The 27679-nt window shown below is 48.9% G+C and overlaps 1 protein-coding gene across 2 annotated transcripts in view; it reads right to left on the bottom strand.

Moving 5' to 3' along the window:
- Positions 1-27679, bottom strand: part of GREB1 (growth regulating estrogen receptor binding 1) — an 86168-nt gene that overhangs the window by 21075 nt on the left and 37414 nt on the right. Inside the window, exons 11-22 of one of the 2 annotated variants that reach the window (XM_058426954.1) lie at positions 25903-26031; positions 25054-25182; positions 23497-23694; positions 22616-22796; positions 20539-20734; positions 18689-18825; positions 10366-10705; positions 8778-8893; positions 6082-6281; positions 4656-4745; positions 2601-3232; positions 488-590 (exon numbers count right to left, since the gene is read on the bottom strand). In XM_058426954.1, coding sequence (XP_058282937.1) covers positions 488-590; positions 2601-3232; positions 4656-4745; positions 6082-6281; positions 8778-8893; positions 10366-10705; positions 18689-18825; positions 20539-20734; positions 22616-22796; positions 23497-23694; positions 25054-25182; positions 25903-26031 — 2451 coding nt within the window. The remainder of the gene's footprint in view (positions 1-487; positions 591-2600; positions 3233-4655; positions 4746-6081; positions 6282-8777; positions 8894-10365; positions 10706-18688; positions 18826-20538; positions 20735-22615; positions 22797-23496; positions 23695-25053; positions 25183-25902; positions 26032-27679) is intronic. The other variant, XM_032172227.2, reaches the window with a different exon arrangement.

Here is a 27679-nt window from a genome sequence, read left to right as displayed (position 1 = left end):
CCCCACATTTCACGTATTTCTATTTTGCCCCAAGACACTGACCTCCCTGCTCAGCTGCCTGAGCAGGAAACCTCTTCTAGGGGTAAGTCTGCTTTGCAGAGGCAGCAGTCAAATCCAATTCCCTCCAGCCCTGCCACTACTCGGCTGGGCTCCCAAGCATGCGATTTATCAGGAGAATGGAACATCTATCTCACCCTGGGCCTAGGAAATTAACGTGGTAACTTGTGCAAAGTATCTAGGTCAGTGCTCCACATGTGGAAGGTACTCAGTAAACAGTCAGCTAATAATCATAATTGTATCACTACAGCAAAGGCCTGATACTGAGAAAAATGACTACAAGATAAATAGCACCCCCTACAAGGTCATCGGGATGAGTCTGATCATGAATCTGAGAATTCCGTCTAGAAAGTGAAATATAAAATTAAAGTCACTTGAGAAAGTGATGAAGGTGGTTCCAAGCCCACATATCCCCAAACAGATAACTCACTGATATTGATCTCCTCCTCGTCATAGACATCCACTTCTGTGAGCCGAACAAGCATCCTGGACAGGACACTGAGGAACTGCAGGTAGGCGCCTGTCTTCCCGATCTGTAAAGGTATGGGAGTTAAAACCCCCAGTGAGGAAGCCCCATCCGCCTGCCAGGCACCGGCTGAACACCTGGCATGGCTCCTGACATCTGCCTCACTTAAAGATCCTGTCTTTAAAATGAGAGCCCCGTGGATGCAAAGATATTTGAAGGAAACAAGTGTGGCAGGTGGACAAATGGACTCCCATGAGCATGAGGCCTTCCTGCTTAAATATCGTCACAAATGCATCTCTGGATTTTAACCAGCCGCATTTTTAAGCTGTTAGAAATAGAACTTTATCATAAGCCAAAGAAAGCTGCTTCAAAAAAATAGGATACTATAAACATGTCTTATGAATCTTACAAATTGCTTGACTTAATCAATATGTCTGTACAAGACAGCAAAATTCATTGTATAAGACATAAAAAAAAAAAGTGCTTCTCGTATTTCGCCTTCTAAACCCAGGAAAAGTACAACTTTCTTCTTCTTCCTTCTCCTGCTTCCTGTAACATAGAGTTCCCTGCTTCCCCAGCCCAGCTTCAGGCTAGCATACCTCCTATTAATCTTAGTTCATTTTGGTTATTACTGATTGAGAAGTACCCATGGTCTGGCCCAGTACCCTCCCTGTACCCCTGTATAAAGAGCCACTACAGGCGTGGGACTCCTGGCTCATGCCTGTAATCCCAGCACTTTGGGAGGCCGAGGCGGGCGGATCATGAGGTCAAGAGATCCAGACCATCCTGGCCAACATGGTGAAACCCCATCTCTACTAAAGATACAAAAATTAGCCGGGCATGGTAGCATCTGCCTGTAGTCCCAGCTACTCGGGAGGCTGAGGCAAGAGAATCGCTTGAACCTGGGAGGCGGAGGCTGCAGTGAGCTGAGATCGTGCCACTGCACTGAAGCCTGGTGACAGAGCGAGACTCTGTCTGAAAAATAACAATAATAATAAATAATAATAATAATAATAAATAAAAGAGCCATTCCAGGGATGTGCTTTCCAAGCACCGAGCCCAATGCCTGCTTCATGCTACAACTCAGCAAATGCCAATGAATGGAAATAACTAACTTTACAGAGGAAAATATGACACCCAACCACAGGGAAGCTTCAGAGAAAATATCTGCAATACAGATGATAGACAAAGGACAAAAATCTGTAATATCTAAAGCACTTCCACAAATCAACAACAAAAAGTCAAATGGCCTAAAGGAAAACCAAATAAGAAAAACCAGAAAATCACTGAAAAAGAAGTATCAATGACCAGTAAAAATACAAGAATATGTCAATCTTACTAGTAAAACTGTAACGTATTATTTTTCACCCATCAAAGAGACAACGATTTTAAATTGATAATCTCCAATAGTGTGAGGGTATGGAAGAAGGGAGACTCTTTGGTAAGAAACATTTTCTTTTGTCCTTTTTAAATCAGAAAAAGTAATATTGTTCATTCTACAAGTTTAAGAAACAAATGGATACTGAACCGCATCCCAGCCCCAAAGCCCAGCTCTGTTCCAAAGAGCAGATCCCAGTCTCCAGCCGTCCGCCTCCCCACATGCTCACGCCCAGGAGATTCTGCCATTGAGAGGTAAAATGGACTTTTGCTGTTAAGGAAACACCACGCATTGGGGGAGGGCTGAGACGGGGAAACAGAACCCCTAGTTCTCCATTCATGGTTGACCGAAACCTTCCAGTGGAGAACCCAGAGTTTTGTTTCTATTTGTTAAGAGAACACGCGCAGTGGCCGAGTGAGATGACGTGGGGTGAGGAACCATAGTCTGATACACCCAGAGAGGTCTCCTATCCGCCCCCCACATCACACAGGGGAGGAATGGAAGCCACCAGCCCTGAGTGGCAGATGAGACCTGCCCTCCTCCCTCCGGTCCACCCCAGGCCGTCGGAGAAGATTCCACCATGGGAAGGGTGAAAGGTGAAGACGTGGGTGCGGTCACCCCCAGGCCTGCCCTCCAGATGGGAGTGTGAGGACCCCCCCCCAAGTCTGGGGCTGTGCTGGGGCAGCGAGCAACACTCACCTGAGGGGGGCCGCTGAGCAGCAGCCTGCGGGGGTGGAAGCTGTCCATGCGGCCCTCGGCCCGGTTGCCGTAGTCCATGTGGCTGGGCCGGGGCACCGTCCACTGCCGGTAGTAGAGGGACTGCTCGGTGGATGTCATCGTCTTGCTGAGCAGGGGGCGGAAAGAGCTGGCCCACATGACCGAGGGGGAGGGCAGGAGGGAGGCGGCCTTGGGCAGGCCGCTGCTGTCAGTGGACACGACCATGTCATACACGAGCTTGGGCAAGAAGACGACGGGCGGCTGGCGGCAGGCCTTGGTCAGGGAGCACTGGGAGGCCTGCAGGACCCACGTGCCAGCAGTGGGCGCCACGGATGAGGAGGATGCGCCCGAGGAGGAGGACAGCTGGGAGCACGACGAGGTGACCGACACCTGGATGCTCCTCTGGCCGGTGCTGAGGCTACCATCAGGCTGGGGCGTCAGCCCGGGGCTGTGCCTGCTGATGGCCGACGGCAGCCCCTGACTTGCCCGGGGCCTCTGTTTCTCACCAGGGGCTCTGCCCTCCTCTGCGGGGCCGCAGGGCTGGGGCGACCTGGCATGCTCTCCCTGGGGGAGCGCTGTGGGCTGATCCGAGGACTCGCCACCAAGCGCTGAACCTGAGGAGAGATGAAGCTGGTCAGGGATGTCCTAGAAGGTACCTGTCCCAGGAGTGACCCGTCCCAGGAGTGACCCGTCCCAGGGGCGATTTGTCCCAGGAGTGAGCTGTCCCAGAGCTTGCGGCGGCTCCTGTTTCTGCCCCAGGCCCCCTGTACTGTTTCAGGCAAACAGACCCAGTGGTTGCAGCGCTGGCTTTTCTGACTTGCCCTGCCTATGAGGCGGGGCTGCTTTCAGTCCCAGAGCTCTGGGCTGAGGGTGAAGAGGCTCAGTGCTGACTCCATCGGGGGCGTCTGGGAGGGAGACCCCAACCACCAGCTCACTGTTGTGCACAGGCGCGGGAGGTGAGGGGAAAAGAAGGGCGGCCCCAGATGCCCCCTAGCCAGTCTCCTGGTGGGCTCTGACCTCTGACCTTTCCCTGTCCCAGACCAAACAGCAGCAACTCTCAGCCGCTCCCTCAGCCACACCTAGGCGCCTCCCGACCCCCACAACAGGAGCCTGCGGCCACCGCACACACGCGTCCCTGCACCCAGGCCCTGTGCGTCTCGCCCCTGAGCCTCTTGGCCCTTAAGGCTTCCTGCACTTGCAACACCTTCCGCAAGGCCCGACTGAGGGTCAGCTGCTCTCTCAAACCTGTGGTAACCTCACCTACCCTGAAATCTGCCCTCTGCCTTGGGACAAAACTACAGACTTCTTCATATGTGAAGTGAAAATGTGTGCAAAAAACTACTGCAAAATAACACGTCTTTTATGAGAACAATGAGCTCGTTCCCTGAGGTCAGGTCTACATCTCATTTATCCTTCAGTGCTGATCCAGACAGCAAGTAGGCCCTCATAATGCTTTTGGCGGGAAGACAGGGGACACTCTTTCATGTTCGTGGTCCTGACTGCTCTCGGAGACAGAGGGACCCCTTAGGGCAGAGACCGTGTGGAGCCTGTGGTTGGCTGCCCACCCGCTGTGGCTCTGGCTACACGGAGGGCTCATCAGCTTGTGTTGCCTTTTGTTGCTCTTCCCCCAGTGAAGTCTCCGTGTCTACTTCTCTCCTTGCGCTCAGCTCCTCTCCCCACAGGGCACAGGGTTTTCCCAAACCAACAACGGCAGGGAGAACACCTGGGCACGCGCCCCTCACACGGCCAGGACTCAGCCTGAGGCCCCAGCCACAGTGCGGGGCAAGGTCCACAGTCTTCCCCTGAGGACAGGGGCAGCGGAACCCTACAATCTTGCTTCGTCTTCAAGTTCTCCGATCCCAAGTTCACCAGAACATTTACTCTCTAGAGAGTCCAGCGCTTCAAAGATTTCCTTATCTTTCCAGTTCTGATGGAAAATAAAGGATCAGCAAATAGCCCTATATAGGTTTCTTTTCATTCTCTGAAACCTCAAAAATCAGTCCACTAGTCTGGTCCTTCCCGCATGGGAAGACTCACCGGACGCCTTGGAGGAGAGGGACGAGGATGCTGAGTCGTGGGAGCGGGACCTCTCCCTTTTCATAGGGCTTCTCTTCTCCGAGGTGGAGCCTGTTTCAAAACACACATGCTGAGAATGCACCGAAATCACCATCCCTGACGTTTGCCCAGCACTTTGCAGTGTGTAAAGTGTGTTCCCATGCATCACGTCTCCCCATCCATTCACTCATTCACTGCCATCTTCCAGGCCCCCACCATGGACAGGGCACTGAGGAGCCAGGAGGGAGTGGGCTGCGGTGCAGGGAGGCACTCTGGGTGTAGCAAAGGCTCCTGCCCATGAGGCATAGCTGCAAGCTGGTGGAGATGCAAAAAGAGAGGGGTTGGGGATCCTGGGGAAAAAGCAGGGCATCTCCTGGAAGACGGGGCATCTGGCCTTCGTCCTGAAGGTCCTCAGGGCTTTCCAGGGAAAGTAGAGAAAGGAAAACTCCGAGCAGCAGGAAGGGCGCCCGAGCAGTGCAGAGGCCAGAAGGGCAGAGCACAGCCCGGCCACTGCAAGTTTAATGCGGGCCAGTGCCCAGTGCAGTGGGTGCTGTGGGTAGAGAGGAGCAGATGGTGAAACTAAAGAAGGGGGTCCTGAGATGCCAGGGAGCATGGAGACATGCAGCAGATACCCACAAGTGAAATAATTAAATCAAAGTCTCTGCTGTGCTTCGAAAAGATGGCTACAGGCAGGCAGGACTTTCCATCTACATTTTACAGATGAGCAAGGAGAGGCTAGGAGAGGTCCCACAGTCAAAACAGAGGAGGGAGACCACAGACCTGGGCTGGTGCCCACACCCACCTCCTTCCACTCCACACACTCCACAAATGCTTTCTAGTTTTTCTATGATTGTCTACGTCTTTCTCATCACATTGTTGACTATGGTCAATGCCTTACGATGTTATCATTTATGTGTCCTATTAAAAAGATGGCATCAGATTTGAAGAGTCTGCAAATGAGCCTGTTTTCATAAATCTTAAAAATGGACAGCACGCTGTTGGCTTGATCCGCAGAGGAAATAAGCAAGCAAATCACACTAGGTCAGAATTCCACCAGTGAGTGGAACAAGGAACTCTAAGAAATTTTCAACTTGAACTCTAAGAAATCTTAATTTTTCTTCCTATTCTTTCAGAATTCTAGAACTAGGAAAAACCTATAGGGATTTCCATTTTCTCACACCACCAAAAGAGATGGGGAGAAAACAAGCACAATCTGAATTCAATGAGAGCTCTGCCATTTCATCCGACACTGGAGACCTCTCATCCAGAGCTGCTGTCCAGCAGACAGGTCCCAGAACCCTGCTGAACTGGAGACAGCTGTCTTCATAAGCACAGGCAGCCTCAAAGCTCAGAAGCCAAGAAAGACATGAAGACAGGGACACGTAGGCTGAGGGCAGTCATCCCTCACCTTCTGTCCCCAGCTCTTCATCCTCGTTGTCTGTGCTGCTCAGCTTCTCTGCATCACTCTCCAAGGCCTCGTTCCTAGCCCCCTTCTCCAAGGGAACCTCGTTGCTCACAAAGTAGGCAGCCAGGCCCAGCTCCTGCTCCAAGGCTGTTCTCACCAGGCAGGAGGAGTTTATCAATCGCAGGTCACAGTACCTCAAAGACCTAGCAAGACACAGAAGAAGGTGTCTGTTTGGTGCCTTCCACAAGTGGGGTGCTGTTCCCACTGCTGCAGGCAGCACTGATCAGGACCATACCCCACCTTCCTGGTGAGGACCCAAGGACTCGTACAAGTGCAAAAGCCAACAGTGTAACTGGGAGCTTGCCGCAACAAATTCAGTATAACAGTAAATGTTGGGGACACCCACTATGCATTTAGCCCTGTGCCGCACTAACTTTCGGGTCAGATAAAAAAGGGGCTTGCAGCACTTTGGGAGGCCGAGGAGGGTGGATCACAAGGTCAGGAGATCGAGACCATCCTGGCTAACACGGTGAAACCCCGTCTCTACTAAAAATATAAAAAATTAGCCGGGCGTGGTGGCGGGCGCCTGTAGTCCCAGCTACTCGGGAGGCTGAGGCAGGAGAATGGCGTGAACCCAGGAGGCAGAGCTTGCCGTGAGCCGAGATTGTGTCACTGCACTCAAGCCTGGGCGACAGAGCAAGACTCCATCTCAAAAAAAAAGAGGGGGGGCGGTGCTTGAACCTGAGCTCTGCTACTTCCTAGCGACAGAAGCTGTGACAAGCTGCACAGCTTCTCTGAGGCTCTGATTTTTTCATCTGAAAGATGGGAGTGAATATTAATAACCATCTGGCTGGGCGTGGTGGCTCATGCCTGTAATCCCAGCACTTTGGGAGGCAAAGGTGGGCCGATCACTTGAGGTCAGGAGTTCGAGACCAGCCTAACCAACATGGCAAAACCCCATCTCTACTAAAAATACAAAAATTAGCCGGGTGTGGAGGCAGGTGCCTATAATCCCAGCTCCTCGGGAGGCTGAGGCAGGAGAATCACTTGAACCCAGGAAGCGGAGGCTGCAGTGAGTCGAGATTGCACCACTGCACTCCAGCCTGGGCAACAGAGTGAGACTCCATCCCCCCAAAAAAAAAAAAAAAAAAAAAAAATCTAAGTCCACTGTGATAAAGATTAAATGCAATCAGTGGGCATTTAATTATTCAATCCAAGTGAACACATGCCAGGGTACTAGATGCTAGAAATATGATGGCAATCAAGTCGGACACCACCAAGCAATGCTATCTGTGAGCAGCAGCGGAAAGGCCAACCCCGTGCGCAGACTTGCGCAGCAGAAACACAACCAAGGCAAAGGGCTTAGAGAGGGGTACGTGAGGGTTCCAACAGGGCTCCGAAACTTACTGCTCATGTGCCCTCAGGCAAATGATCGTTCACTGACTCAGCCATAGAACAGGCTGGTAATACTACTGCAGCAAGGAGTAAGTTTCATATGAAAAGTCTATCATGATGCCTGGTACAAAGAAGGTACCAGAAGGTGCCTGGTACAAAGAAGGTAACAGAGGGTACCTGGTACTCAGCAAATGCTTGCTAAAATTTAAAATAGATGAAGACATTGTCTCAGTCCTTAAGGAGTTGAAGAAGAAAAGAATTAATCCATCTGAAACAGCAACAACCAAGGTCAAACGTTCTGGAGCCCCTTCCCCTGGCCCATGAGTATGCAGCATGCACAGGGCCGTTTGCTGAAGGGTGGCGTGGTCCTGGGGGAAGGAGCCAGGCCCACTGCCGGCCAGACTGGCTTAATCTCAGTAAGCCTCAGTTTCTTCATCCGTAAAATGGGACTACTGAAATAGCACCTTTCCCCCAGGATTAAGGTGAGAGTAAAATGAGATAAAACATAAAGAGGAATCTAGGACAATGCCCGGAACATAACAGGAACTCCACTGATGTCGGCTTTTGCTATCTTTTGCTGGCCGTCTGCTCTTCTCCACGGGTATGAAGTCTCTAAAACCCAATCTGTCACCACCAATCCAAGAAACTGCCTTACAGGAGGTCCAGTGACCTGAGTCTCGAGTGTCTGCATGTCTGTGTGGTGGCCTAGAGACCCCCCACCCAGGGAACATCGAGTGGATGTGTGGCTGAGACTTTCCAGGCTGTGATGGCTTCACAGGGACACACCTTTTGAGACAGTCCACTCTGCGCTGGAAGAACCAGCTCTTCCCGAGCAACGTCAGTTGCCCCCACTCCCAGAATGCCTCCTAAGCCAGGAGGGCCCAGGCATTGCGGCAGCCTAGGTACCAGCAGGAACTGTGGCTGCAAGTCCTGGAGAGGATGCCGTGCTGTCCCAAGTGGAACTGCCACCCCCAGCACACACAGCGCGCCCCACGGGGAGAAACTGAACTCAGGAGGCATGAACTCCTGACTCCAGCTGCAGAGCCTCCACCCGCAGAGCCTGGCAACAGCCGTCACCACGAGCCCAAACAGTGCCTTTCTGAGAATCAGGAAAAGGGTCACGGGCCTCAGACGCACTCAGGCCCCTGCTGGGAGAGCCATGATGAAGGCGTCACCAACGGGGCCTGTGAATACGACTGGTGCTGCCCACCGTCAGGGCACGGCAGCCCCCCTGACATGCTCCCTGAGGGGGCCCAGGCAGCCAGCTCCTCAGAGACCCCCAGGGGCATAACCCCTCCACTCACCTCGGCAAGGACTCCCCGTGCGGGTCCATCCCACTGAAGATCAGGATGCAAGGCAGACCCTCCAGCTCCAAGTAAGTCTGGGGTCTCCACTCCACATCCTCGATTTTCTGCCACATCTGCAGATAATGAAAAAGAAATAAAGCCACAGATGCCTCCCTTCCCAACCAGCCCAGCTCTGAGGAAGCCTGGTGGCCTCCCACACCAATTTAAACTCCTTGAACTACATCTTCTGACCAAAAGGAAATTTCTTTAGACTGCAAATAAGCACACCATCCACTTGGCCACCGTATTTTCAGTCGTCTAGAACATGTAGACTAGCCAGCCGGAGCATGTTCAAGACATCCCTGTCAGCTGACCAGCTCCATGAAAGAAAGTGTATGTTGTCAGCTGCTCCTTACGTCTTTTTTTTTTTCTTTTTTCTTTTTTTTTTTTGAGACAGAGTCTTGCTCAGTCACCCAGGCTGGAGTGCAGCGGCACAATCTCAGCTCACTGCAACCTCCACCACCAGGGTTCAAGTGATTCAAGTGATTCTCCTGCCTCAGCCTCCCGAGTAGCTGGGACTACAGGCGCATGCCACCCCATCTGGCTAATTGTGTATTTTTAGTAGAGACAGGGTTTCTCCATGTTGGCCAGGCTTATCTTGAACTCCTGACCTCAAGTGATCCGCCCACCTCGGCCTCCTAAAGTGCTGGGATTACAGGCGTGAGCCACCGCGCCCAACCAGCTGTTCCTTATGTCTTGCCTGTGCTCTCTCCTGACAGCGTCCTCCCTTTCATTCCTGTTTTCCACTCATTTGCTCTTTCCCTAAACCTTTTGCATTTGGTGTCACCTGCAGGTTGAGTGAGAACTATGGGCCAGGCGCTGTGCTAGGCTTTGGGGGCTGAGTTCTGTGGGGATGGCCATTGCCCCCCACCATCTGGGAGAGGGGCTGGATGACAGGCAGGGAGCATGGCACTGCCCTGGGCATGGCAGAGGGGGAGGGTGGCTTCCTGAAAGAGGAAAGACACCAAGCTAAGTGCTGCAGAAAATAAGCAGGGCAGCTCACACCTGGAACCCAGAACTTTGGGAGGCTGAGGCAGGAGGATCACTTGAACTCGGGAGTTTGAGATCAGCCGGGGCAACATGGAGAAAATTTTTAAAATTTTAAAAATTAGCCGAGTGTGGTGGCACATGCCGGTGGTTCCAACTACTCAGGAGCCTGGGTGGGAGGATCCCTGGAGCCCAGGAGCTCAAGGCTGCAGTGAGCTGTGATCACGCCACTGCAATCCAGCCTGGGCCACAGAGTGAGACCCTGTCTCAAAGGGGAAAATAAAGAAGCATCAACTAAATAAAGAAGAGAGGAAATGGATGCCTAGGAAAAAAGAAAGCAGGCTGCTGCCCAGAGGTCTAAAGTCATAAGGCAATGCTGCAGGGGTGTGGGGGTGCTGCTGGGACGGAGGGCAGAGGTGGGGAAGCACAGAGAGGAGGCTGGGGGGTGGCTGGGTCTAGGGAAGCCACGCTGGCCATGCTGTGGGGTTTGTGACACTCCCTGCCTCTGGCGGGCCCCTCAGCTCTCCCAGGTACCCCCAGGCCAGCGCTCAGCACCTACCCTGAGCTGCTTTACGAAGTGCTTTCCCACGGTGACACCTGAACTGGGACTGCCCAGGATGATCTCAAAGTGCTCCTCAAGCGCCAGCCGGGCCCGCACGTGGGCCAGCCGCTCATAGGCCACGGACGCCAGGGGCGAACAGGGCACCCGCAGCAGGACCATGAGCCCGTGGCCGCAGGGGCACTGCTTTGGGGAGTTGAGGAGGTTCTGCGTGATTTCCAGCGTCTCCACCGACGTGTAGTTCTTCATCTGCGGGAGGCCGCTCACGGCCATCAGGGCGGCCGCGTAGTGCTGCACGAGAACAAAGGTCCTGATCACCGCACTGTGCAGGCGGGGGAACCTGCAAGGAACACAGAGAGACCATGCCTGTGACGGCCACGCCTGCCAGCCTGCTGCTGCCAAGTCACCCAAGACATCTGTCACTCTAGCACAGGCAACTCTGGCATTATACACAGTTGTGTTGCCTCTAGAAGGTGGTTGTGGGAACCTGAATGAGAAGCCTTCTTTAGAAACCAAATTATACAGCCCTTTGTTTTTTCCAGCTGGGAAACAAAAACATAGGTCTGGTGTTACTATGTTTTTCCAGCATTTGGCACTTAGTAGCTGCTCAATAAATATTTGTCCAATGAATGAGCAGATGAATAAATGGTATAAATGCCTATTTTGTCTCTATCAGCACAATGTGCAGTTCTACTAGAAACAGGAGAACCACCAGCAATCAATGTGGAAATGCAGCTATTGGAGGCCCCAGTTCTAAAGGCACATCTCTGTGTTCACTTGGATCACAGTGAATTATTAGAAATATAACTAAACGTATTTTAATTTGACAGACGAATTACAAATCAGAACATATCCAGCCAAATCAAGAATCCCAGTTTTTGCTTCAGAAACTGTGGTTACTATATGCGTCCCCACACAAAGGTGGTGGCTGCTCCCACAACCACCTGCTCTCCTAGAGTGGCTCTGACCCATTAGTCAAACAGACCCTGGGGCACCAATGGAAAAGCCCAGGTCCCTGTAGATGATGGTGTTTCTCAACAGGAATAAATAAATTGGTATCCAGTTTATGCACCATGTTCTTCTGGGTTGATTGGGCTGGAATGGGTCCTCCTGACTCTGGCTTTTTGTAGCAAAGGTAAGGTAGTTTCTCGACCTACAAAAATGAGTACCATACCGTGGCCATGCCACCCTGTGAGTTCTATCAGGGCAGCCAGCTCGCCTTCCTACAGCACCTGATAGCATTTCTGACATTGCGATGACATCCCTGCTCCTTCTTCCTGACCATCCTCCTCCTTTTCTTCATGCTTTCTTCAGCACTTCATCCACTACACAGGTCACATAAGCTGGAAGCTGGCCTGGCAAGCTTGCCATTACCAGGGCTGTCTCAGGAAGGTATAACTGGTCCAGAGACTCTGGCATGAAGGGGACTCAGCAGCCCAGGGACTACTGTACCTACCCCTGGTGCACCTGTCAAATAATGCCCAGGAAACAGATTGCCTGAGGTCAGGAGTTTGAGGACACCCTGGCCAACATGAAGAAACCCTGCCTCTACTAAAAATACAAGCATTAGTCGGGCATGGTGGCACATGCCTGTAATCTCAGCTACTTGGGAGGCTGAGGCAGGAGAATCGCTTGAACTCGGGAGGTGGAGGTTGCAGAAGCCAAGATTATGATCACCACTGCACTCTGGCCTGGGCCACAGAGCGAGACCCCATCTCAAAAAAATAAATAAATAAATAAATAAATAAATAAATAAATAAATAAATAAATAAATAAATAAAAAATAAATAAATAAATAAATAAATAAATAAATAAATAAATAAATAAAGCCCAGGAAGAAAGAAAGAAAGTGCAGTAGGGAAAATGGGACTCTGCTCAAAGGACAGAGACTTCTGCTTCTGACAAGATGGAGCAATGGGATCAGGTTTATCCTCCCATCTGAAACAGCTGAAAAACTGAACACATAAATGAAACAACTGCATTTCAATACATGAGACATCAGGCAGTGAAAGACAGTGATCCTAACGATGTGAGACAAATTAGGTGAGTCCCCCAGCTTCTGCCCACAGTTTCTGGGATGTACTCAGGAAGACGGAAGCCAGCCAAAGCTTGGTGGTCTCCCTGAGTTGAGGAAAGGTATTGGATTCCAGGAAAGCCAAGGCAGCTAGAGATCACAGGGCATTGTACCAAAGAGAAGAGATCTGCAGAGGGTCTTCCTAAAATCTTCAGCTGACATGAGCAGTGCACATATGTAAGGAAATGACCCAAGGCCAAAACAAGAATCCTTTGGTTGCAAACGAATTAAAGGGAACAATGTCTCAAGTTCATGCAGGGCTGGGAATAGTTCCTGTTTCCACAGCCAGTATGGAACACCTTGGAGTCATGAAACATTGCAGAGTACTTACTCAAAGGATTTTGTCCCAGTAATGGGGAAAGTTAGCACTACATTAAATACTGCTCTGGTCCTGCCTAACAAAGTTTAAAACCAAGACCTGGAAGGATTAAACTGTGTGCAAGTAACTTAGTTGTATCACAAAAAGATTCAATATTTATAGATCTACAAATATATCTAGCACCCAACAAGGTAGAATTGACAGTGTCTGGCATTCTCTCAAAAATTACCAGACATGTAAATAGGCAGGCAAATATGGTCCATCATAAAGGGGAGGGGGAACAAATTGATCAATAGAAACTGACTCAGGAATGACACAGATGACAGAATTTACAGACAGCAAAATTAAAACAATTATTGTAACTACATTCTGTATGGTTAAAAATCTAGAGGAAAGACTGAACTTGTTGAGTGGAGATATAAAAATCACAAATTAAATTCTAGAGATGAAATCTTCAATGTCGTAGATACGAAGTAAACTAGACCCTGAATTCTCATGGAAGCTATGATCTTTGTATGTGACCTTGCCCTGCCAGCCACAACAGACTGGTTCAGGTATGGAAACCCAACTCAGGCTGAGCCAGTCTTCTCTTGGGAATTTTCAAACAATAAGAAAGAATAAGTCCCCCTCTGGAATCTAGAGACTGTGAGGCTCAGCAGCAAGCAGTGGTAATGTTTTTCAGTGCACGGAGGAAGGCATTGTGCAGTGAGATACAATAAAACCACCATACAGATACCAAAGACAAAACAACACAGTCTTGGCGGTGTTTGAATACTTAAGTTGTTAGGTATCTCTGCTGTTCTATGGTTTATTTGTTCAACCTTTCCTATTATTTTATGAGTCAATACATCCCTCTCTTTTTCTTAAAAGAGTTCAAGTTGAGTTTCTGTTACTTGCAACAAAGAGTCCTGATTAATAAACACAATGTGTATCATCAATGTGTATGTACATCAATGCACGTGACACCTCAAATTGTCTTTTTTCTCTTAGGAATCTTGTCATAAAACTGTGCTTTTGTAAGATAAATATATATATATGTATATATATATACACACACACACACACATACATACACTGGATGAAACTGGCAGCTGATTAGATAACAGAAAATAAGATTAATAAACTTGAAAACACAGCAATAGAAACTAAAATGTTCCAGCACTTTGGGAGGCCAAGGCAGGAGAATCACTTGAGGCAAGAAGTTCAAGACCTTGGCAATATAGCGAGAAAAATTTTTAAACATTGGCCAGGTATGGTGGCATGCACCTGAAGTCCCAGCTGTTTGGGAAGCTGAGATGGGGGGATGGCTTGAGCCCAGGAGTTTGAGGTTACAGTGAGCTATGATCATGCCACTGCACTTCAGCCTGGGCAACAGCCCTAAAATATTCTTTCTCTAAAAAATAATAATAATAGGCCAGCCATGGTGGCTCACGCCTGTAATTCCAGCACTTTGGGAGGCCGTGGCAAGCAGATCATGAGGTTAGGAGATCGACACCATCCTGGCCAACATGGTGAAACCCTGTCTCTACTAAAAATACAAAAATTAGCTGGGCGTGGTGGTGCGTGCCTGTAATCCCAGCTACTCAGGAGACTGAGGCAGGAGAATCACTTGAACCTAGGAGGCGGAGGTTGCAGTGAGCCAAGATCGTGCCACTGCACTCTGGCCTGGTGACAGAGTGAGACTCCGTCTCAAATAATAATAATAATAATAATAATAATAATGAAACAAATCAGATAACAATCAATTAAAAGGCAGAGATTGTCACATTTTATAAAAAAGCAAGACTCAGCTATAAGCTGCCTACAAGAAACCAAGTTTAAACACAAAAAGAGAAACATGCTCAAAGTAAAGGGATAAAAAATTATAATCTATAGTAACACTAGTCAAAAGAAAACTAGAATAACTATATTAATATCAGAAGAGATTATAGAGCTATAAATAATATTCTTTGGGTCGTTTGAAAATAATAAAGGAGTCAACTTATCAACAGGCACTTCACCAAAGATGATACACAAATGTCAGATAAACATAGGAAAAGATGTTCAACGTCATTAGTCACTGGAGAAATTAAAATTAAAATTATGAGCTACCACTTCATACCTATTAGATGAATAAAATGTAAAATACTGACCATACCAAGTGCTGACAAAGATGGGGAGCAACTGAAATTCTGATAGGAATGTAAAATGAATGACAGCTGACCCTTGAATAACATGGGTTTGAACTTCAAGGGTCCACTTGTATGTGGATTTTTAACCAAATGCAAATAAAAAATACAGCATTTTCTAGATGTGAAACCCATGTACACGGAAAGCTGACTTTTGCTTACATGTGGGTTCCAGAGGGCTGACCATGGGACTTGAGTATGCATGGATTTTGGTATGTAGGGGACAGTTCTGGAATTAACCCCCCGTGTATACCCAGGGACAGCTACGCTTTGGAAAACAATTTGGCAGCTTGTGAAAAAGTTAAACATACACCTATCAAATAACCCAGCCATTTCACAACTAGGTGTTTACCCATGAAAAGTGAAAGTATATGTCTATACAAAGCTTTGTACATGAATGTTCACAGCACCGTTATCTGTAATAGCCAAAACTGAAAAACAACCTAAATGCCTCTTAACCGGTAAATAAACAAACTAGTATGGCCATACGATAGTATTCTATTCTAGAATACCAGCAGTAAAAAGGAACAAACTGTTGATACATAAAAGAACATGGATGAATTTCAATATAATTATACAGAGTGAAAGACACCAGGCCAAAAACAGAGTACCTATTGCACAATTCCATTTATATAAAACTCTAGAAAATGCAAACTACATTTCTACAGTGGGAAAAAGACAGGAGGAAGGAATTACAAAGGGACAAGAGAAAACTTTTTTTCATTACCTTGTGGTGACCAGTCTATACGTGGATCAAAATGTAAATTGAATACTTTAAATATGTACGGCCGGGCGTGGTGGCTCACGCCTGTAATCCCAACACTTTGGGAGGCTGAGGTGGGCGGATCACGAAGTCAGGAGTTCAAGACCAGCCTGACCAACATGGTGAAACCCCATCTCTACTAAAAATACAAAAATTAGCTGGGCGTGGTTGCGGGTGCCTGTAATTCCAGCTACGTGGGAGGCTGAGGCAGGAGAATTGCTTGAACCTGGGAGGCAGAGGTTGCAGTGAGCTGAGATCATGCCATTGCACTTCAGTGTGGGCGACAGACTGAGACTCTGTCTCAAAAAAAAGAAAAGAAATAAAAAAGATATGCGGTCTACTGGCTGTCAGTTATTCCCCATTAAAGCTGCTGTGTAAAAAAAAAAAAAAAAAAAGCAGGCTCTGGTGCCCAGCTCCAGACAGTACCCCCAGGTCAGGCACAGAAATGTACCCTAGCTGTGGATCAGCAGAGAACTATGCCCACCCTTAAGCCTCTGTGGTAGGTACTAAAGGAAAAAAGTTCCATAGACAATACATTAGAATAAAAATAGGAATTGTCAAAGGTCTAGATCTTTTGTTTTTAAGTTATAGTAGGTTTGTGTCCAACTGACAGTCCTACAAGCAGTTTTCCCAGCCATATGCTGGCGTTTATGACACATGGAGGACTAACAGTCTGGCCACTCACATGGTGGCAAGAGGCAGTAACCCCATGTTCTAACCTTTATCTCCTTCTGTTCAAATTACCAGTTTCAAGAGAGTTCTCCAGACAAATGATTCCTAGTAAAGACAGTGCAGTATGGTGGAAAGATGTCAAACCTGTCTGCAGTCCATGATGCCACCAACAGGCTGCATGAACTCAGGCAAATCACTCTCCCACTCTGGGCTTCAGTTTCCACAATTATAAAATGAGGTGGTTGGGCCAAATAATTCCTAGAAGTTACTATGATTCTCCATACTTCAACAGTCCAGGGTTTGATATTCTCTTTTCACCCAGTGAGACATAAGATTTAATCTCTGCAACACTTCTAGTTTAGCAGAGGGGAAGAGAGAAGAGAGGATGATGATGGTGAATAATGGTGGAGGTGGTGGTGCTAGCAGCCAACAGAAGCATGTAATGTGTGCCAGGCCCTGTTTCCAATGATTTAAGTGTATGAATCCATTTAATCCTTATAGTATCTCTATGATGTAGGTGTTATCATCCCCAAAGAAAATCGAGAAACTTTCTCAAAGTCTCACAGCTGGTTAATGGCAGATTCAGGATTCAAACCCAGGAAGGATGATTTTGGAGCCTGAGCTCTCAGCATGCAACTGTTACTGAATGTGCGTATGTACATTATCTCATGAAACTCTAAGGAGCCACTAGGAAGGTGGATTTGTTCTACAGGTGAGGGTACAGAAGTTTAGACAGGTTAGATGATTTGCCAAGGTTAAAACTAATAGAGAGTAAACCAAGATGTATTGGCATGGTGGTCACAGCCTACCCTTTACTAGCTGTGAGACTTTGGTCAGTATGGCTTGGTGGCTACGTGGTTTTGGAGCCAAGCAAGCAGGGTTGGGGTCCAGTTTCACTATAAACCCCCCATGTGACTTTGGACAAGTCGCCTAACTTCTCTAAGTCTGAGTTTCTTCATCTGAAAAAGGGGAATAACAGTATTTCCTATCTCGCTGTATCACTGTGAGGATTATTTTAGGTAATAAATATAGAGTACTGAGCCCAGTGTCTACAACATACTAAACACATCATGTGTGCTCACTGTCTGAGGAGAAGCAGAGGAAGGGCAAAGGCTGGTTTTCTTGTCTCAACGTGAAATCTTGAAGGGCTACTTCACGCAGCCAGTTGATGAGAGCTCAGCTGTCCATCCATGTGCTGGAGAACTGACCTGATTAATTTCTGTCAGTGTCACAGAACTGAACAGTATCTAAGAGATTTAGTTTCTCCAAGAGTGTTCTGGGAAATTCTAGTCCCATGAGCTACTGGACACATCTCTAGCCTTCTGGAGAATTATAGCATGCATGGATGTGCTGAAGGCTCCAAGAACTCTCATGGAAAGAAGTCCTTTCCTTAAATGTTTCTCAGATACGTTTGACCATGGAACCCCTTTATGCTTAACAGCTATTAGTATCCAGCCAAAGCAGTACACCTTGGAACATAGCTTGAGAAGGATATGGCTAACTTCATCCCTTGGTCTGCAAATGAGAAGAATGAGGTTCAATAAGAAAAGCGGGCAGAGACCAACTCACACTGACAATCAGTGGTATTTTGTTCAGTGGCATTTTGCTTTGCATTAGATCGTCTATAAAACTTGGCCTGGCTTTACCACGAATAAACCATGTGGTCCCTGGCAATCACTTAGCCTGTCTGAGCCTCGGTTTCATCTATAAAATGAGGTCCGTTGCGACAGGGTTAAAAGGGCTGGCTGTGCAGTCAGAGTGACTCTGGGTTCTCACCCAGTTCTGTCACTTGCTAGACACGTAGCCTAAGCAAGCTATGGGGCCTCTCCAAGCCTCAGCCTCTTCATTTGCAAAGTATGGATAACAGCAGCCAAGTGGCTCAGACAGGCAGTGAGGATCAAATCAGATAATGAAAGTAAAGTCCATGGAAGAGTGAACGGCACAAAATAAACATTCAAGACATGATACGCATTGGAAATAAAAACAAAGCTGACTGTGATCATCACTCCAGTTTCTTTTAAAGCTTTGTTATCTTCCTCCCATTTTCCTACCCTCCATCGGCTCGAAAACATCATTCCACATTCCAGCATATTTCTGCTCGTTGTCATCTCTAAAATTTTCTAGAGCAACAGCATGACAAAGATATCACTGACCCAGAGGGATTCAAATACAGGAGAAGGAAAAAACCAGGGTACATTTAGTGGAGAAACTGAGTTGCTCAGGAAGGAAGGATCTCCCTTCCTGGAAGTCCCTGGCTGGCTAAACACACCTCAACTTGCCCTTTAAGCTACTGAGCACTTCTAGTAACTTAGAAGAGAAACAAGTACCTTTTTCCTAATGCAGTGACCATGGCCTCAAAGGAGCTATCATATCTGAGCAAGGGGAGGCTGTGTCCTGAAAGGGTGGATTCAATAAACTCCGACAGCCCGAAGTACTTCTTATTTTCATGATATAAGTCCACTCCCTAAAACAAAGAAGAGCGTCTGTCACTCCAACATTGCACTCGCAGGGACGGTCAGAGGTTCATGTGTCAGGCCTGTGGCTGACCTGGGTTGGCAACTTCATCTAAATCGTGCCTACTGTGCAGTGGCTTGGATGGCATTTTATAAACTTCTTCCCTCTGCAGAAGCAGAGCAAAGTACCTCCCATACTTTAAAAATGGTGTGTCCCCATTGCTCGGGAGTTTTCCATTCATTTGGTCCCAATGTTTTTACCAAGAAGAAAATCAGCCTATCTTATTTTAACCTATCAATTTCTTTGTTAAATTTGCTTCTTTCTACAATCTTAAGCTGGTTTTAGGAATAGGCAAATCAACCGTCTTGCATTCAGTTGCTACTAAAAATCAATAGATGAAGAAAACATTTATCTAGCCAATTTTACTCACAGAGACATAAAATTCCAAAGTTGGAGGACTTTGCTGAATATATAAAGGGACGAAAACTCTACCCCTAAATAGCACAGTGGTTAAGGGCCAAGCCATGGAGCCAGTGGCCTGGGTCATATCCCAGCTCCACGACTTTCTAGCTGCCTGGCCTGAGGCAAGTGGCCCAACTCTCTCTGTCTCATGTTCCCCATTTGTAGATGAGAACTCATCCTAGCACCTGCCTCTTGCATGAGCTCATAGCACGAAGCACTTTGGGCAGGGCGTCCCTGGCTCATGGGAAGTGCCTTACGAACAATGGCTACCCCCACCACGGATTCTCAGTCCACAGGACGGAAGCCAGGTATTTTTTAAAGTTTCTCAGAGGATTGCGAGACACTCCAAAAAAGTCTCATCTCTTACGCTTACTTATTCTTGTGTAACTAACTACAAACCACCCAGAATTCTCAAATTACCAGGATTGTTTTAGTCTTCTATTTTGATGAGAAAATGTCAGGTGATGGCTGGGCGCAGTGGCTCACGCTTGTAATCCCAGCACTATGGGAGGCCGAGGCGGGCGGATCACGAGGTCAGATCGAGACCATGGTGAAACCCCGTCTCTACTAAAAATACAAAAAAAAAAAATTAGCCGGGCGTAGTGGCGGGCGCCTGTAGTCCCAGCTACTCGGAGAGGCTGAGGCAGGAGAATGGCGTGAACCCGGGAGGCGGAGCTTGCAGTGAGCCGAGATTGCGCCACTGCACTCCAGCCTGGGCGACAGAGCGAGACTCCGTCTCAAAAAAAAAAAAAAAAAAAAAAAAAGGAAAATGTCAGGTGATAAGCTAAAAACTCACCAAGTTTTGAGGATATGTGTGTAGTCTGAGGAAGGAGATTCTGAATCTCACCACTTAAGGATGCAGGATAGGGAAAACAGGAACCTTCCTAGGGCTTCTGGAGACGTTGAGCGTTGCTCTGTATGGAGCCCAAAGCCCCCAGCGCCCAAGGGCTCTACCTTCAATATCTCCATTCAATGCCATAGAACAAACATTCCGAATGCTACTCAGAAAGCTGCAGTCACCAGAGAAAATGTCCCACAAACTGCATTACATCTTCCGAGATGAGGAAGCCAACTGGCGCATTGCAGGAAGGTTACCAAAAAGACCAAGAAGGGTTTACACCTAACTCTGGGTTGAACCAAAGATCCAAGGAGCTGGAACCCCTTATCCTCAACCACACTGGTCAAGGCTTTTACTAAATGTAATTTCTGCAAACCCATGTGTCATTGCTACACAAGGGCCCAGCAGCCCCATGGCACTCACATTACTGCAGGAGGCAGGCCAGTGGATCTCGTTGTAGGGGCTGATGAGGGTGTGCTGTGTCTGCAGTGCGTACGGGAAGGAGGTCACGTGAAGTGTCACAATGTTGGGGGCCTCCTTCACCTCCCTGCAGTTGAGCAATCGGTCCACCAATCCCACCGACGGGTCACTTTGAGAATAGAGGTTATGAACAGCGCTACTGAGGGAGGAAAAGACACAATCAGTGGAATTACTATATTGTTTTCTAATTTTGCAAGGTGAAGCAGTTGAAAAAATTTATAACTAACCCCCGACTTTACCAACAACTGAAGATTATGGCTCTGCCCATGACTAGGAATAGAGAAAAAAAAAGGCTGGACTTCAGGTAGCTGTCAGGGACTCTCCTGAGACTCGTTACTTAGGAAAAATGTGTCTGGGGTGGGACGGTAGTCAGAGAGGATTTCTTACAAGACACACACTCCTTCTACCCCAATCGGACAGTGATGTGTCCCCGGGAATGTTCCATGAATCATTTGTTCCTCTTTGGCCCCATCTGATTGTGTACTTATCTCCTTACACAGTCTTTCTGACCTTGAAATGATCCAGAAAAGATATAAAAGAGTAAATTCTATAGTCAGTTTAAAAGGCAGCAGGAAAGGATTGGGAAGCATTTTGGCCAAGGGGTCTAGGAGACAGGCCCAGCTCTGGATTAAAAAAAAAAAAAAATCAGTGCTTAACCCTTTGGATGGCAGGAGGCCACTCTGAGAAACCTACTCCCAAAATGCATATTCACAATACAGCTCTTTCTATAATTTCGGAATGTTCCAATTTCCCCCAAGCCCATACATGGATTCTGGATTGTAAACCCTTTACGAGGTCCTTCATGTCCTGACCAGCCTAACTAGCTATCTGTGGATCTGTGACAATCAAAGCCTTTCTCCATGACCCGGCCCAGGAGCCCCCTCCTTCCTCATCTACATCAGTGGAAATGTCTGAAGGTACAACCCCTAGGCCAGTCTCACGGAGATGACCAATCCCGGTAAACCACCAGAAATCCTGCCAGGCGCTTGGCTTGGCCCATCTGAAATTCATCTGGGTTTATGTTCATTTTAACTGAGTGAGTAAAATCGCCCCTTAAGAAGGGCAGGCATCAGCCAGGTGCGGTGGCTCACGCCTGTAATCCCAGCACTTTGGGAGGCTGAGGCGGGCGGATCACGAGGTCAGGAGATCGAGAACATCCTGGCTAACACGGTGAAACCCTGTCTCTACTAAAAATACAAAAAATTAGCCGGGCTTGGTGGCGGGCGCCTGTAGTCCCAGCTACTCAGGAGGCTGAGGCAGGAGAATGGTGTGAACCTGGGAGGCAGAGTTTGCAGTGAGCAGAGATCGTGTCACTGCACTCCAAGCCTGGGTGACAGAGTGAGACTCCGTCTCAAAAAAAAAAAAAAATACAAAAATGAAAATAGCCGGGCGTGGTGATGGGTGCCTGTAGTCCCAGCTATTCGGGAGGCTGAGGTGGGAGAATGGTGTGAACCCGGGAGGCTGAGCCTGCAGTGAGCCGAGATCGCACCACTGCACTCCAGCCTGGGCGACAGATTGAGACTCCGTATCAAAAAAAAAAAAAAAAAAAAAAAGGGCAGGCGTCAGTGGTGACCCACGGTACCGGAGCCCACAGAGCCTCTTTCAGGGAACGGCTAGGCTGAGCTACTCCTGCTAGGACCCTCTGCACCCCACACCAGCATGGCTCCTTGTTGCTGAGTGGACTACGAAAGAAACATACCAGGCATCAGGCTGTGATTCGGGGTCTTGGCTCTGCCACTAACACCCTCCCACTCCACCCCACCCTGTGACTCTGGGAGACATGCTGCCCTTCTCCAGCCCTTAAATACCACCATGGTAAATTTCAGAGGTCACACTAGATAATCCCTGAGATAACTTCCAGCTCAAGACTGTGGGAAACATCCATGGCATCTGCTTACAAACACCAAGCCCAAACATCATCCCTCTTTTCAGGATTTGTACCCTCAGCCCCCGGGAACATCCACATATATCATTTCAAAGAAGGAAAATGTCAACTTGTCATATATCAAGTCACTCTAACCTCACAAGATCCCAGTGCGCATGGTCATGGATTAGGACAAAAAGTGTATGCGGGTTCTGGAAGGAGTTTTGCAGAAAAGCCTTAAATTTTGTCTGTGCCTCCGCGTCTAGCTTCAGAACATACTGTTCCACCCTCTGCTTCGTCATGTGCTCTTTCTCCAGACCAAGCTCCAGCAAAACCCCTGCAACACAAAGAAAATACATCCGTAACTCCAAACATGCTCACTGGTTTTCATTCACTCAACAGACACCTGATGAGCAACTCCTATACAGAGGTCCTGAGCTAGACTCAGAGATGCGAGAGTGGGGAAAGGAAGGGAAAAAGCTCCCACACAGGTTACAGCTGCGTAACTGTCCTGCACAGGAGCTGGGGTGCAGGCAAGCCTTGGCTGTGTGTACAGCAGCCCTCCCAAGGGGCACCAGCTTCATGAAGCAGCTGATCCCAAGCGTGGTAAGACAGAGGGAACCGAAAGGTCCCGCCAGCAGCAAAATCCCTCTCTCAGTCTGAATGCCACAGTGCTATACATTACGCCACTAAAGAGTGAGTCCTTTCAGTGAAGACACTGGACATCTGTGTACTCTGTGGTTAAATATGATATCCTTGAAAGTACAAGGATATCAGTGACGCTAGATGGCAACACATGGTTAGGTCACTAGCCTGAGTGGGACATGGTGAAAGTTCAAGTTTTGGCTCTACCTTCAACAGATCCTAAAATCTTGGGCAAGTCACTGTCTCTGAACATCGGTTTCACAATCTATAAAACAAGAGCAGCAATACTTGCCCTATTCACTCTATAGCACAGAACAGTATCAACACCCACACACGGATTTCGGCAGATCACAGCTTCTCCACACATGACTTCTCCCCAAAATGCCCCATACCTGAATGCCACACGTGGAACAGAGTCTGCTGGTAGGTCACTTCTGAGGGTGGAATGCAAATGAGAAAGTCCACCTTCTCAAAGGATCCCAGGTCCAGATTTTGGGTGCTGGAATCCGCAATGGAACACACATGGGAGAGGAGCTTCTGCGCTACCGCCAGCTGGAAGGGCCGGATGCTGTGTGGCTCCAGATGGTAACCTGGAACCAGAGCCCCAGGATGCCAGGTGAGCTCCAGGGCACATGGCTACTGCCAGGCCCTTGGCCAGAGAATCAGCGAGACCCGTCCAGGGGAGATGGCCCCATGCACAAAGCGATGAGGGAAAGGGGAATAACTCACGTTTATCAAGTCCCTGCTCTCAGCTAAGCAGTGGTGGGTGTGGGGGTAGCAATCATTTTATACACCATCCTTCACTTAATAATAAAAACAAGAACCAAGCACTTGGGGAGCACAGCAGAGGCAGTGGTCTCTTCTGCTTAGAGGGGACAAGGAGCCTATCCCAGGGGAGGTGACGCTGAGACTGGACTTTGGAAGAGGACTGCAAACTCTCCAGAAAAGAAAACTAACAGGACAGTCAATTAGTAACTCCGTATGAATAAAAAACATCAGCAGCAGACTCAGAGGCAGGAAATTGGCATAGAAAAATCTACCACCTCAGAGACAGTGATGGATGTGCAATTCAAGATTAAATGAGATTGTCATAATTAAAGATTGAATTTTAAATTAGGTATCAGGTCTACTGTGACACTAAAAAACGTCTTGTCTTGTGGATGTGCCTCCGACATTGCTACCTCCAGTCTGAGTCCTTGGATGCTGCCTCCCAGGCCAGACCCAGGCCCTCGCCAGTGCCCTCTCATCACCCACGGAGCACACATGAGCCCTCTGCCCTCTCTCACGGTGCACACCTGTGCCCACTGGCACCTCTCACTGCACACAGCTATGCCCACTGCCCCATGTCACTGAGCATATCTGTGCCCTTGCCCACTCTCACGGTGCACACCTGCACCCCCGCCCCTTCTCACTGTACACACCGGCGACCCTGCCCCCTCTCACTGTATACACCTGTACCCCCCCCCCCCCCCCCCTGTACACACCGGTGCCCCCACCCCCTCCCACTGTACACACCTATGCTCCCACCCACTCTCGCTGTATACACCTGCACCCCCGCCCCCTCTTACTGTACACACCAGTGCCCCACCCCCCTCACTGTACACACTGGTGCCCCTACACCCCTCATGGTAAACACCTGTGCCCCCGCCCCCTCACTGTGCACACCTGTGCCCCCACCCCCTCACTGTACACACCTGGCCCTCGCCCCCCTCACTGTGCACACCTGTGCCCCCGCCCCTCCTCACTGTGCATACCTGTGTCCCTGCCCCTCCTCACTGTGCACACCTGCGCCCCTGCCACCTCTCACTGTACACACCTGTGCCCCTGCCCCCTCACTGTGCACACCTGCGCCATGGCCCTTCTCACTGTGCACACCTGCGCCCACTGACCCTGCCCCTCACACTACTTTGTACCCCCTCCACCCTGGGAGATTCCTTTTCACCACTCACTTGTGCACACCGGTGTCCCACTGACATCCAGGGATGCTGCTTTAGTGACAGAAGAGGCAGTGAGTGAGGAAGAAATATGGCCTTGATTTTCCTGGTGAAATTTGTCCAGCAAAATGTCAATGTCACCCTCTGCCCAAGACAGAATAAACAAATGGGTTTTTGATGTCAGTGAAATTCAGCAAACATCTACAGAGCAGTTAGTGTCAGGTACTGTCCTGAGGCCTGGAGTCATGAAGGTAAAGAGGACACGGCCCGTCCTGTCAAGAGGTCTCAGCCTAGTCAGGATGAGCTGCCAGAGTGAGCTCCCCCCACACAGACACAGCAGATGCCAGGGCAGAAGGAAGAACAACATGGGAAAGGATGAAGGGGAAGGTCCCAAGCCCATTTGGAAAGCAAAGGGTCTGAGAAGCTTTCTAGGAGGACATGAGATGAGTCTGGAGGGGTGGGTAGCTAGGCAAACAAGGGAGAAGGATGCTCATAGCCCAGAGCATGTGGGATGCGGAACTCTCCAGCAAAATGGGAGACAGGGAAGAGGCCACCAAGGCTTGAAAGGTGGAGAGGAACAGGCACAAGGGCCTTGTGTACCCCACAAAGACAGAACCTACAAGGTGCCCTCCACCCCTCAGGAGAACTCTACAGCCCAAGCAGGAAGAGATGGCCAGCCAGAACCTGCGGCTGTCACTCAAGAAAAGAAAGGGACAGAAATGCAAGTGCACAGAATGAGGGGCACTCTGCAGTGGAGGCCAGCCTTAGCGGGTCACAGGCAGGGTGGGGCAGAGATGACCTCCCCCAGCACTGATTACTGTCCTATTAACATACGCATGTGCACCTGTCTCACGACAAGCCTACCTGGACAGAGGGTGCTAAAGAACGCCCCCAGCGAGTCTACCTTCCCCGTAACCAGCTCGTAATTGACTTCCTTCTGGTACTCCGCAGGGGTGAGAAGGCTCTCGGAAAGAATCCGGGCTTGGTATTTTCCTGGAAAGCAAACGATTTCACAGTACCCATTGTATCTTCCCTGCTTACTGGCTGTGTGGCCCTAGACTAGTCCCTTAACCCTTCTAGACTGACATTTCCCATCTGGAATCTGTGGCTAACAGCTGGATCTACCTCCCAGGCCTGCTGTCAGGTGACACAAGACAATGGTGCCTGACACATGGCAGAGGCTCAGGGTCTACCACTGCATGTCCTACTCACATCAAGGTAAAGAATTCATTTAAAAAAAAAAAAAAAAAAAGGCCTAGCACAGTGGCTCACGCCTGCAATCCCAGCACTTTGGGAGGCCAAGGCGGGCAGATCACAAGGTCAGGAGATCGAGACCATCCTGACTAACATGGTGAAACCCCATCTCTACTAAAAATACAAAAAAATTAGCCAGGAGTGGTGGCGGGCACCTTGTAGTCCCAGCTACTCAGGAGGCTGAGGCAGGAGAATGGTGTGAACTCGGGAGGCGGAGCTTGCAGTGAGCCGACATCGCATCACTACACTCCAGCCTGGGCAACAGAGCGAGACTCTGTCTCAAAACAAACAAACAACAACAAAAGACACAGAATGGGTTTAAGATTAAAGAACGTTCGTCGGGCACGGTGGCTCTTGCCTGTAATCTCAGCACTGTGGGACACTGAGGTGGGTGGATCATCTGAGGTCAGGAGTTTGAGACCAGCCTGGCCAACATGGTGAAACCCCATCTCTACTAAAAATACAAAAATTAGCTGGGCGTGGTGGTGCACGCCTGTGGTCCCAGCTACTCAGGAGGCTGAGGCAAAAGAATTACTTGAACTTGGGAGACGGAGGTAGCAGTGAGCCGAGACTGCACCACTGCATTCCAGCCCGGGCAACAGAGAAAGACTCCATCTCAAAAAAAAAAAAAAAGAAAAAGAAAAAACATGCTAAAAGACAACTCAGACTCTGTACTTAAAAAGGACATTAAACGCCAGGCACAGTGGCTCATGCCTGTAATCCCAGCACTTTGGGAGACTGAGGCGGGTGGATTGCTTTAGCCCAGGAGTTTGAGACCAGCCTGGGCAACATGGCAAAACCCTGTCTCTACAAAAGTACAAAACTGAGCTGGTGTGGTGGTGCACACCTGTAGTAGTTCCAGCTACTCTGGATGGAGGCTGAGGCAACAGAATCACTTGAGCCCAGGAGCTTGACACTGCAATGAGCCAACATCTCGCCACTGCACTTCAGCCCAGGTGACAGAGCAAGACCCTGTCTCAAAAAAAGAGTGCATTAAATTCTGCACTTTTAAAGTAAATTTTACAAGGTCCAAAAAATTCCGGCCAAAAATGCACAACACTTGTGAAGATTTAAGCAGGCCAAGAAAGCTCACATGTTTGGTGTCTGCCTCCCCTACCTAAAAGAGCACTCCAGGCAGGTAGAGACTGCTCTGCTCACTGTGGGCCCCCAGCCCCTAGAACAGTGGCTGCACATGTGGGGCCTCAACGGGTGTTTTTAAAATTAAATCAATTGGCCGGGCACAGTGGCTCACACCTGTAATCCCGGCACTTTGGGAGGCCTAGGCACGTGGATCACTTGAGCTCAGGAGTTCGAGACCAGCCTGGGCAACGTGATGAAACCCCAAAAAATACAAATTAGCTGGGTGTGGTCCCAGCTACTTGGGAGG

The sequence above is a fragment of the Hylobates moloch genome, unplaced genomic scaffold (assembly GCF_009828535.3).
Source record: "Hylobates moloch isolate HMO894 unplaced genomic scaffold, HMol_V3 SCAFFOLD_13, whole genome shotgun sequence".
NCBI classification, from domain to species: Eukaryota; Metazoa; Chordata; class Mammalia; order Primates; family Hylobatidae; genus Hylobates; species Hylobates moloch.
The sequence above is the reverse complement of the archived record's forward strand: the minus strand, read 5'-3'. Positions and strand labels throughout refer to the sequence as shown.